The sequence below is a fragment of the Pinus tabuliformis genome, chromosome 7 (assembly GCF_031772625.1).
Source record: "Pinus tabuliformis cultivar Carrire ecotype Pingquan chromosome 7, CPIR1, whole genome shotgun sequence".
NCBI lineage: Eukaryota > Viridiplantae > Streptophyta > Pinopsida > Pinales > Pinaceae > Pinus > Pinus tabuliformis.
Genome location: NC_142293.1, coordinates 1,891,945,950 through 1,891,959,003, shown reverse-complemented (window position 1 = coordinate 1,891,959,003; position 13,054 = coordinate 1,891,945,950). Strand labels below are relative to the sequence as shown.

At 33.6% G+C, this 13,054-nt stretch overlaps 1 protein-coding gene across 2 annotated transcripts; it reads right to left on the bottom strand.

The window, feature by feature from the left end:
• Window positions 1–6,299: 6,299 nt before the first annotated feature.
• LOC149256024 (uncharacterized) lies at window positions 6,300–12,464 on the bottom strand. Of its 2 annotated transcripts, none has more exons than XM_089460642.1 (2): window positions 12,245–12,464; window positions 6,300–7,024 (listed from the first exon to the last, which is right to left on the bottom strand). In XM_089460642.1, the coding sequence occupies exons 1-2, from the start codon at window positions 12,312–12,314 to the stop codon at window positions 6,429–6,431; spliced, it is 666 nt and encodes a 221-aa protein (XP_089316768.1). In that variant the 5' UTR covers window positions 12,315–12,464; the 3' UTR covers window positions 6,300–6,428. The 2 variants fall into 2 exon arrangements, with proteins under 2 accessions (XP_089316768.1, XP_089316769.1); XM_089460643.1 differs by lacking the exon at window positions 12,245–12,464 and adding an exon at window positions 12,125–12,240.
• Window positions 12,465–13,054: the final 590 nt, after the last annotated feature.

Sequence of the window (13,054 nt, the reverse complement as noted above, 5' to 3'; positions counted from 1 at the left end):
CTGCGCAGATATCAAAGCTACTGTATTCAGCAATAATGTTCAGACAATACGTAAATCAAAATATCCCTCTGCAAAAACTGCGGCACCCCCAAAGCAATATTCCCCCGAGCCTGAAATTTTAAAAAAATAACATTAAGAGGTAGCCGGCATTTATCAATCTGCTGAATATAATATTGCAAAGGGGTTTCATTAGATTGTAGTGCAACCTGGATCATTGTAATCAAAATATCCCTCTGCAAAAACTGCGGCACCCCCAAAGCAAAGCAATATTCCCCCGAGCCTGAAATTTTAAAAAAATAACATTAAGAGGTAGCCGACATTTATCAATCTGCTGAATATAATATTGCAAAGGGGTTTCATTAGATTGTAGTGCAACCTGGATCATTCTTCTGAGGAGACAATGTAGCTTATTGATCAGCACCCGGCGTGCATGATATGACTGTTGGGGCGGATGGCTTTTGTTGTCTTAACCGTGTTTGATCCCTGCGGAAGATCCTTAGCTTCGGCGATATTGTGACGGTTTTGCCGTAAAATTAGCTGGCTTCGGTCGTACTCTGTCTGGCTTCGGCCATAATGTAATCTGGCTTCGACTGTATTCTGAGTAGCTACTCTGTATGGCTTCGGCCATAATATAATCTGGCTTCGACTGTATTCTAAGTAGCTTCGGCCATATTGTAACTGAGGGCTTCCGCCATATATAAGGATTTCTCTTAAAAAAATGTAGCGCATTAATCTGCCACCAAAGTTCAAAGTGTGATTTAGATTGTGATTTAGAAAGACAAGTGAAAATTGAAGATCTTAAGCGCTTTCATTTGGGAAATCAATTATCAATTCAATGGATCTTGCTCAATTTCCTTCATCAATTGTATTTTTTTAACCTTTCATTACATCATCATGAAAAATAATAATATCAAATTAAAATAATAATAACAAATTAAATTTCGTTACCCAAAATATATCATTAATGATATTTTAGCGAGTAGTTTTAAATGGATTAACTCGAAAAAAAAATAATAAACTTAATTATATATTTTAATATAATTGTCTCACTGCCTATATCATTGATGATATCTTAGTGAGTGGATTTAATTATATATTTTAATATAATTGTGTCACTGCCTATACCATTGATGATATCTTAGTCCGTGGATTTAAATTGATCCATTATTTGTTAAATAAAATTTAAAAGGACAAATAATAAAATTAATTATGTATTTTTTTTTAATTTCAATGAAAAAATTAATTAGAAATATTTTGTAGATATAAATTTTCGAGATTAATTACATAGCTAGGATTTGATTAATCTTAGTTATGTGATTAATTAGGAAGTACATTATGGATCACAAACGTCTTAGATCTAACATTATAAATATTTTGATATCATTTATTATAATTTAACCAAATTATTAATAAAATAAATTTAATATTTTCTTTTTTTTAATGGATTTTAAGTTTATTTATAGACTTTAATATTAAATCCAATATCCAATACTATAGTCACCAATATAATTTCTTAGAAATTGTAAATCTAACCATTTTGATTTTATAAGTTAAATATATCTAAGTAGAAAGTATGTATTGTAAACCTAACAACTTTGACTTTATAACAAAGTCAGATATAATTAACAATATCCATATGAACACTAAGATTGTTGATTAGATTAAAATGTATCACAATATTTCACTTAAATTTATTACAGTTTATTACAATGGTGAGGGTTGCATCAAACTTAATAATAACCATATTCTTGGGTCGCTATGAAACTGACTATATATATGCTTTTTCCAATCACTATTTTCGGCCACAAACTAAATGACAACCACACAAACTTGACTAGTCGTGAGGTAAATGTGTATAAAAAAAAGCATTTAATTTGGAATTTATCCACCTTACTGCTACATGTTCTCGAATTTCAAAAATCTTAAAAACCTTATGTGTTTGTTTTTAGGAATTGGGTTTATCATGTATCATTGGTTGATAATGAAGTTTTATGATTTTTTTCACAAAATAAAAAATCAATATTTTTCTATTGTATTTCAAGTGAATTGGCTAATTTTCACCTCTCGTGGCTTCACAACCACATTTTCTTATACTTTAGGAAAAAAAATACCAATTAATAATATTTATATAAATTATTAAAAAATCAATTTTCTATATCACTGTTTATTGAAATTTTTTTGTATAGATTATTAATATTATAAATTTAATTCTTTATATTCATAATAAATATTATGTAATTAGATAAATATAAATATATCAAAATATATAAAAAATAATTATAAACAAAATGCAAAAAATGTTAATTTACAAAATGTAATAATACAATCAAGTATAATTTAAAATTGATCTAATTAAATATCATTTTAAATTTTTAAATTTTTATTGTTTCTTCAATTTAACTATTTTTAAATTAAGCGGCAGGGAATAGCTACTATGTAGCATTTGTTTCTTTCGCTAGATGTCAAAGCTTGTTTTGGCATAATTAAGTGCAATACGGGTGGTATTATTGCACTTGTACTAGTATATGATTCCTATTCATTGATTTTAATGGTATTGACAAATAAAGTTGAGAAGTCTTTTGCAACTAATTATTTTAGCAAAGATTTTGTTTTGTTTGGAGATGAATTTCTTCATTTTCATCATTGGCATGGTGTTAATTGGAAAGGATAATAACAAAGAATGGCCTAGAAAGATCAAACAAACTCATTTTAACAATTTGTTAGACATTTTTTAAGGAAAGGAGGATAAGAGACTTGAGAAGTCTACATTAGACAAGGAGCTTGCCGTATGGAAAAATAAAAGACAATAAAGCCTATGCCTTGGTTGTTGCATTAATAAGTGAAGAGGTGAGTCATCATATTGTTTCCATTGTAGATGTTTAAGGCACTCTAAAAAAAAGTTATAAGATGTGTATGACGCACACTCAAAATTGGAGCTTGTGCAACTGCTGGTAAACTCTTTAATCTATAGTTAAAGGATGATGACCCCATGGCCTAGAATTTTAAGATCAAAGCCATCATGCATGACATGGATGCCATTGGAGTAAAGATCAATCTTCCTCTCACAACCTTCATTGAGGCCGCTAACCTACATACTCTCACTATCTTGAATCCTTAGAAGTTAGTGACCAATTTTTGTCTATTATGTTTGACTCTTTGGTGGAGAGGGTTGCAGAACGCGAGAATTTCTTTGGGGGGAGGAAAATAGCCACTCATCCCTATGAATAAACCATATGCCATGCTCAAAAAGGGAATAACCAATCATGTGATTCTCTTAGAGGACAAAGCAGTAAAAGATGATGTGAAAGAAAGAACTTCAGATGCAGGGGTAGACACAACCATGATGAGACTCGGTCTTCAATGTGTTTGTTGTGGCAGAAATGGAAATGATGCGTTGACACACAGAATCCCCTAGGATAATATCAAAGATAAACAAGTGTAGAAAGACAATAGAGGTAAAACACTTGCTTCAACAATAGGTAAAGCACCTAAATTTCCTCATTACATTGCTTCCCATTGCAATATTGGAGTAATTGAAGATCTATTTCATATTTCATTTGCTTTGTGGAGAGATGCATGGTTGCTTGACAAAGGTGCAACATGTCACATGACCTTTCATACATACTTCTTTGAAGATTTTAGTGACAATGTAGATGGTATAGTGTATTTTGCAAATAAATCAAGTCTCAAACCCTTAGGACTTGGCACCATCGGGGTTAAATTTCCTAGATTCCTTGATTTTATTCTACATCATGTACTTTATCTTCCAGGGCTACAAATAAATTTGTTATCTCTTGTGCACATTCGACAACAAGGTCACTCCATTCATATCTTTGACGAAAAAGTAGATGTAAGTATTCTGACAACATGGTTGTCATGACTAGAGTGGAGGATGAAAGACTACTAAATTTGAAAAGAACATTTTCTCATGCACATAATTATGCATACCCCTCATTACAATGAAGGTGCATTTCCATTTAATCTTTTATGGCATGCTAGATTTAGACATGTTAATTATGACACCTTTTGTTTATTGAAAAAGAATGGTACTTCTGGTTTACTATTATTCCTAGGAAATTGAAGTAATGCAATGGTTATATCCTTGGAAAGCACATCAAAAAACCATTTCATGATTCCACTTCTAAAACATGTAGAAAACTTGGATTGATGCATTCTGATTTGTGTAGGCCCTATGCTTGATCCATATCCTACTGGCAATAAATATATGATGATTTTTATTAATGATTGCACCAAGATGTGTTGGGTGTACTTGTTGAAAAATGAATCTCGAGCTTTTAATTTTTTTAGAAATGTTCATGTATGGATTCAAAATGAAACACAACCACATATTGGCCCTCCACACTGATAATGGAAGAGAATATACATCTAATGATTTTGAAAAATATATTCATCGATATGGGATTCAAACATTAAACCTTTGTTCCATACAATCCTCAACAAGATGGCGAAGCTAAAGGAATGAATGAGACTATCTTGAATATGGTTCAATCCATGATTTTTTTCAAAAATATGAAGTTGATGTTTTGGGCAGATGCAGTTCTTTGTGTTGTATATGTGAAAAGCATGTGTCCATCTCATGTTCTTTGTGAAATGTGATATAGTTGCATTCCTGCAATAAGGCATCTCATGGTACTTGGTTCCACCTATTATGCATTGATTCCTAAGGAGCAAAGAAACAAGCTTGATGAAAATGCATCTTCTTAGGGTATTCAAATACCATCAAAGCATATTGTCTTTACAATGAGATAAACAAGAAGTTTAAGTTTTCTCCAGAGGTGTGATTTTTCTTTAATCTTTCAAGATTGACAAAATTGTTGAGTAGTAGCTCAATCATCTAGATAGATTCACTTATGTAAATCCATATCATGAATTCGATAATGATACTCCACATCTTGAAATCTATCCACATCTTGAAATGGGTTTCCGTCTTACATAATGATAAGCATCCCAACAACCTTCTCACAACACTGCTCTTGCCTTTTGTTACAAGAATCAAATTGTCGGCAACTCCATCTTACATAATGATAAGCAACCTAGAAGTTATGCTAACTCCATCTTGTTGGCAGCTTCAATGTGAAAAGAAAACAAGGAATCAGTTTGCAATCTAAGTAAAACCATTATTCTTCGACTTTCCACAAGTGTAATTGTTCTTCCACTTCTTTCCGCTGGTTGTAGTAATATGCATGTACATCTGATACACTTGTAATATGGTGATTAGTCTGAAAGTTAAACTAATATTCTATATATCCTTATATTAAATAGTCTTAGACTTATAATATGAATTTTGCACATAGAAAAAGGTTATAATGATAATCTATAACAGTTTAAACAAAATGAACTTTGTTAATTTTCCTTGTTCATGTGAGTAACGTTGATGGGCAAGAGAATGTGGAAGTCATCCTGGGCGGCCAAACGTCAACCTCAAACTGATCTAATTCTCCTTCCTTCGCCATCTTCTCTTTGCAAAACATGAAACTCTAATAGGAATCCCAAACAATACTATTGACAACAAATAATAGTAGTAGAGAAAATTATTGTTGAAATGACTTGAGTAATAGCATAATGCAAACCAAATTCCAAATATATATACATAATGATGATCGTTTAAACTTTAAACTTTGAAGTGTTGAGGCAGCTACTTATCATTGGAATCAACCTATATTTATCTTAACATCATATCTTTTATATTCATCTTAACATCATATCTTTTTCTACATTTAATAGATTTGGAGTTAAAATGCATCTAGACTAATTTCTAAAAACAACACACCATGAGGTGCATCAAGTGATTCTTTAACAAAAAATAAAATATTTTTTTTTAATATCTCAACAATATAATTTGTTTCTCAATTCAGGTTTCTGTGATCCATATTTTGTATTGAAATTATTTCCATAAAAATCACATTAAAAATTTTGAGTCTACGAACCATCCAATGTGGTTGTGGTTCATCATTAAGACTAAGAATTTCAATACAAAAGTGTTTCAAAATTATGACATTTTGTAAAATTTAGTAAACTGACCATACTTTCATTTCTCATAAATCCATCTTAATATCAATTTAGTAAAAATAAACCTCGAATAATACTTTACAAATGCAAGAATAAGAAGAATGTATGCTAAAAAATTTAATATATTACACAAAATGTTTCAGCATGAAGCAACGGGTAACTAGGAACACCCCCACCATAGCTGTGGAGCACCTCGTTTTTGAAGGCCAAATGATTGTAGTGTAACTTCATAAAATATCATAAACTAGATGAAACTACAATCTGCCATATAATAAAAATAATGCTAGAATCATTGCCAATTTGAAAAGAATGTAGCATTACATAGAATAGCTCCAAATAATGATTACTTGAAGCAATCTTAAAACACAAGCATTTTAATCTGGAACAACCAAGATTGTTCAGTACACAAAAATTGAAGCAACTACAAAAGAAAGAAGAAACAACCCTATAAGAGAGGACAAGGACAACTGCCTGGACCTTGTTGCAGCACTGCACGAGTCGTTGGTTCCACTGTAACATCCGGGCCTCTGTTTTATGGCTGTACCTCCTTGGAGTTTGAAGGAAGTTTTTGGATTTCCGTTACTAAATAGCACACACCAAAAGTATGGACCCCCTCCATCAGTTCCTTGAATGCCAACTCCAACCTCAGTATGGTTCTTATTATATAGAATAGAGAGGCTTTTATCATTTTCAATGAGAACATTAGAGAATGCTTCTGCAGGTTCTGCATACTTTGATTGACATGCCAATAGGCGGCCTGATATCTGACCTAATGTTGAAACCTCCACACCACAATTGGGTGCAAATGTTTGGGCAAAATCTGATTCTGCAGGCTTTTTTGCTTTAGAGCCACCAACTTCATCACAGTTGCCATCATAGGCTTTGATGTACTGTAAGGCCATGCATGCTAAGCCTGGGTTGTCAGCAAGGCTTGATGATTTGTGTGCAGTCCGATTCTGGTTTATCACACTCACTAGATCATCAGCAGGGTTATCTGGCCAGTACCAAATTACAAACATGGTTTCAGTATAAACTTTGGATGAATGTATATAGTCTATAATCAAAAGCCAAATTCATATAAGCCAACCAAATATTTGCAATAGAATGCAGGAAGGTATCCAAATTTATGCCCTCCGTCTACTGCTTTATTATCAAGAATTTTCTCATGTGACAACTAACAAGCATTGCATTTTTATACAGAACTATCTGACTGATGTGGATCAATATAGCATTAGAGACTCTAGGTTAATTCCAATTAGGAAACCAGTACGGTTTAGCAACTGTGATACAGATCTCACCACAATAAAAACTTCTCCATCATGGATTGTAACAAATTTGTAATCACTGATTTACTAGATATAAAACTGCCTAGATGAGATATGCGTGACAAGTGAATAATTACACCCAGAGAAACCAGAGGGATGTGTATAATACTGCATAACACTAATATATTAAATGAAAAAGAGAAAAATGTTGAAGAACTTGTAAAACCACTTACATGAGAGATGAATGATAAGTAAATTATAGTACCTATAAAAGCTAGGTGCATTTTACAGCCCAGTTGGATGTATTGTATTTAGGTAAAGCTAATAAATTTAAAAAAAAATGGATTGCAAATTCTCACAAAACCGCCTGACAAGTGAATATTTGCACTTTGCAACCTTATTGGGATGTGTCATGATGATGAATACCCTTAATATACTAAAATGAAAAAAAATGAAATATTATGTTTAATGTAATAATTAAACCAAAAAAAATTGTTTCTGACACAGATCCATTTTAATAGACAGGAGATTAAAGTACTTGGGTTTCCACTCCAAACACAATTTGTAGAAAAACGGTGATTGACAATGGTCGATGGCTAAGGCGGAAAAGTGATTAAATACCTGGTGCAATCAAATGGCTCTCTTGAAGGGGCAGACTGGCTCTTGTTAAAGTGTATTAGAAAAAATACTAGTATATTGGATTTGACTGGTGTGGGTTCCAAAGGGTGTGTGCACTGTGGGAGACCATTAGGAAACTGTGCTACAAATTTATTTGATCAGGAGACCAAAAAAATAAAGGTTTTATATTGACTTCATTGAAAAGGTTGGGTGTTCCAAATCCTAGTGGAGGATGGAGGCTAAAAATCCCTTTTTCTTCTCGAAAAGTCTAGCTCCAAAAATTGTTTAGAGGATTTTATAGGAAAAAAGACTGTGGGTTCAATTAATCAATGCAAAATCTATTGCCCCAAGCTACAATGGAAGATTGTGTAAGAAACCCAGATAAACAACCACATAAATGCCTCAATCATTTGAAAGTTGTGAATTCATTCTTTCATTTGGTGGGTAATTAGCTGATTTGGAAAGTGGACAGAGGATAAGAAATTCAAATTGGCCTTGATCCTTGGATAGGCAGTAAAGGTTTGGATAGATTACCTCCTCAGCTGGTTCAAGATCTTAGAAGTAAAGGATTTTACATGATTAGACAAATTGTACACTCAGAGAGATTGACAAATTGGAAACAACAATGGCTCTTGACGGAGGAGCTGGGATTGGGAGAGGAATTTGCTAAAGATTAAAAGGGCTATATAGAGGTTTTAAGAGATAGCAATATCAAAATTCAAGCAGATGATAATCAGTTATTTGGTTACTCAATCCCATGGGAACATATGTGTCTAGCACTCACTGAGAAAGGTCTGCAGGGATAGTAGGCTTGGTGGTAGAGGACTATCCGGAAATTAAAGTGTCCTTTCAAAAATAAAGTCTTTAATTTTAAACAATAAGGTTCCTATAAGGGAGGTTCTTCGGAAAAACAACTTTAATGACCCAGGTTGGTGCAGCTTATAGTCTTATACAAACTGAACATCTAATTATGACCCATCCCTTTACTAAAGTGGTTTAGAAAGAAGTATGATGGAACTGAAAAATTCATGAGAGGAAGTAGATATAGAAGCAGCCTTCAGATCTTGGTATTCCAAAAGGGACACCAAGAAGATCAAAGTCCTTCTCCTCAACATAGCCTGGGGAGTGTGGGTAGCTAGAAATCTGATCTTATTTGAAGGAAAGGGGACCCTACTCAAATGTGTGATTCAATTTCTTGATAGCATAAATGCTTACCTGTAGGAGGTTGAAAAACAATCCAGAGAAGACATAATAAGCAAGGCTCTTCCTTGGACATACTTTGATGGAGCTTTGCAAGGGAATCTTCCAAAGAGGTGGAAAGGACTTTAATACGTCTTGTCCATTCACCATATATCCTTCAAAGCAGGTGTTTTCCAAGAAACTAATAACTTTTGTGAACTCATGGCACTTAAATTACTTTTTCAGCTAGCCCAAAAGTATGGGGTCCAGCAAATTCAAACTTTTTGTGATTATCTCTGGGCCATCAAATGGATTATAAAAGAGATTCAAATAAGAAATTTCACCTTGTAGTCCCTTTATGCTGATATACAATTGCATATGTCAGTTTTCACACATCTCTTTGTCTCACACATACAAGGACATGAACAACATAGCAGACGGCCTTTCAAAAGCTGGACTAGGATTGGAATGAGGGACCTGGATCATTTTCATATTACAGAATGGCCACTCCACAGACTTATTATATACACCATCGATATTATGAAACACTCATATTTATTTTGAATGAGGACTGATCACAGCCTACCATTAAAAGTGGTATAAATGTATAAATTAGGCGGGCTCAATGGTTAAGAACATGGATTTCCTCCTCTAATGTTACATGTTCAATGCAAAGAAGGATAGAATATGTACATATGAACAAGCTGTTTTTGAACATATTATTTAAAGTTTTAATAGCTTATATTTCCAAGTTTAGGGCATAATGTTACATGTTCAATGCAAAGGAGGATAGAATATGTACAAATGATCAAGTTGTTTTTGAATAGATTCATAACATATTATTTAAAGTTTTAATCGTTTATATTTCCAAGTTCAGGGCAAAATATCGTTCTTCATTTCAAGAGCAATGTTTGTTGTACTTCGAGATTTACTTTCTAAAGGCAGCATTTAAAAGGTCCAAGAGAATGTTCCAAGTGCGGAGGCTAACAGATAAAGAGTATCTGCTTTAACCAGGTTGGTCAGAATTTAAATATTTTCAAGGTCATAGTGACCAAATGGTTGTGGATAGTATTTTCCAAAAAGACATGATAACTACAAACAAAATGCAAAGATTTATACTCCAAATATTACAAACAAAGCATTATCTATTTATGTTTGCTAAGTAAACTTTCTTAAAAATCAGCAACTAACATTCTAACAAAGTGGACATTTATTTATCATTTGGCACTACTAGGCGACATTACAACAGTGTACAGCAGTTGAAAACATAACTGTAGTAGGTGCCTAGAGAAATAAAAGAAAGAATCTAGCATTAGCTAGCCTTGTAAGGTGGGCATCCTTAAATCAACTCAAGCTTGATAACACACTTCATACTTGGTCTTTGGCTGGAAGAAAAAATGAACATCAGCAGAATAAGAACTGGTTCACATAATTTTCAGTACAAGATTAGCCATGACTACATCAACCTGGTGGGATAAAGGATTTGCAAGTTTTGCAAGAAAAACAAGGGTGTGAGTAAAGATGTGAGCCTCCTGCAATGAGCAGAATATAACTAGTATTTGCAACACAAGATCGCCAAGAGCAATCATACATTGCAGAGTAATTTAAAATAGCTAAACAGATAATGGAGCTGATAATTCATAACTTCTTATTTCTACATATAACCTTAACCAAAACACCAAATCCCTAGTATTTGCAACACAAGATCGCTGACAGCAATCATATATTGCAGATTAATTTAAAATAGCTAAACAGATAATGGAGCTCATAATTCATAACTTCTTATTTCTACATATAACCTTAACCAAAACACCAAATCCCATATTGGTCAGGTACCCAAACCTTTGATACTTATGGGGATTTTTCCTGTAGATAGAGATGTATAATAAAAAATGCAACAGTTCCAAATGAAGATGGAACTCATAACCTTTTACCTGTGGACTGAAACAGCACATAAATAGAATGTTCTATGGGAATGACTACTACATCTACAAAGTAAAAGTTAAAACACATGAAGAGAATGTGCTGTGAGAATGATTACTAATCTACTACAAAGTAAAACATCATAAAAGGAGAACGAGTCATGAATAAGAGTATCTATTAACAGAGAAGCTATATAGCAACATTGCTAAAAACATCAAAATATTGATACTCCCAACAGGCCAATCTGGTCCATAAAGAGACGAAAAAAATACAATGTTAAGAGTTGCTTATAAGATGCGCTCCTCTACAGTGTCAAGCACGCCAGTCTTACAGAATCTGTTTAAGGGTTCAGGCAGCAAAAACTCCGAGTGTAGATCAAACTGAACAAGATGGGTAGAGATTCTAGATCTGAGGCTTCTCATACACCTGAATCTTATATATGGTCATGAACCATTGAATAAACCCCGAATATAATAATCATTGCACCGAGAGAGAGAACCGAGGTACTCTGCAGCTTGGGTGGGTGGGTTTCCATCTAATAGAGCATTTGATCTAGACAATGCATCTGATGCATTGAATATTGCATTAGCACAAGCCCATCTAAACTTAGAGGGTGGAGATCTATATAACAGTGCATTAAAAACACTAGCACAGATCCATCTAAACCTGGACCCTGTTTTGATATACATATCAAGGTTGAGAAGCTACAAGATCGATATGTCGAATTCAGATAAATGCATGTATTAATTATTAGACTTAGATATGTCCAACCTCCAGCTTCCTCGAAGTGCGTATCAGACCCAAGCTTAGTGAGTCTATGCTAGTCTAGCTTCCAAGGGGAGAGAATGAGGGTCAAATTGTGCAGCGCTGGGTTCAAGTTCTACAACTTTTAATCAACAATGGCAACTGATTATCTTTAGTTTTGACATCAATCACTCTCATTTTCTCAAATTAACTACATACATTGCACAATGTGTCCAACTAACTACACACATTGTGCTTTCATCACCTGAAAGTGCATTCCCACAGCTTGCTACCTAAAAACTCAAGCTCAGAGAATACTCTGCTACCATCTAATATTACGCAGCACATACAAACAAACAAAATACCATATTGTGGGATACACATTGGCTTGAGCATCTCAAACGAATCAAGCAAACAAGCATACTTTTCATCAGAGCTAACAGATCCAGATCCAGATTATTGAATGAGAGGACAAACAAACTTACTTTTACTGTCAGCTGAAGCAGAACCCAATGAAATTAAAATGGAAATGACGATCAAAGTTTCTGTAGCCATGGGATGGGACGGAAGATGAGATCTCGATCAATAACAACAGAAGTGATATCCAACAGTAGTCGCGAGAGTTTCTCTGCTGTAATAACCTGTCAGAGAACCCTTAAGTAATACCGCTGCCTGACCGGATGCCACAGTCTAAGCCGGTCGAAAACAAATATGCATAGTTCGAACATAAGTAAAATGTGTTTACATATATATATTAAGCTATTATTTTATTATTAATATTAATATTAAATCGCAGAGGATTGAACATCTCTTTCAGTGTGATGTCTCACCCATATGTTCTCAATTAAAAACAGTTGTTTGATTAATTGTTAAATTAATCTTGTTTGTGGCCATGCGGTTTATGAACCTCGATTTGAATGGTTAAATTAACTTTGTTTATGGGGATGCGGCTTATAAGCCTCGATTTTAATGGTCAAATCAATTTTGTTTGTGGCCGTGCGGTTTATGAACCTCGATTTTAATGGTTAAATTAATTTTGTTTGTGGCCATGCGGTTTATGAACCTCGATTTTGGAGGGTTTTTTTTTTTGGTGAGGAATTAGTGTTGAAAATCGATTAGGTTGGTGACTTTATCAAAAAGCCTCGGAAAGAAAAAGTTAATGAGTACACATCGTTTGTTACTTGGTCATTGTTATACAAGGTAGCATGGTAGTTGTTTCCAATGGTGTTAACTTTAGATATAAGAAAATAATGGGATCGCGTGAGATTGCATGGGTAGATAGGTGTTTTTTTTTT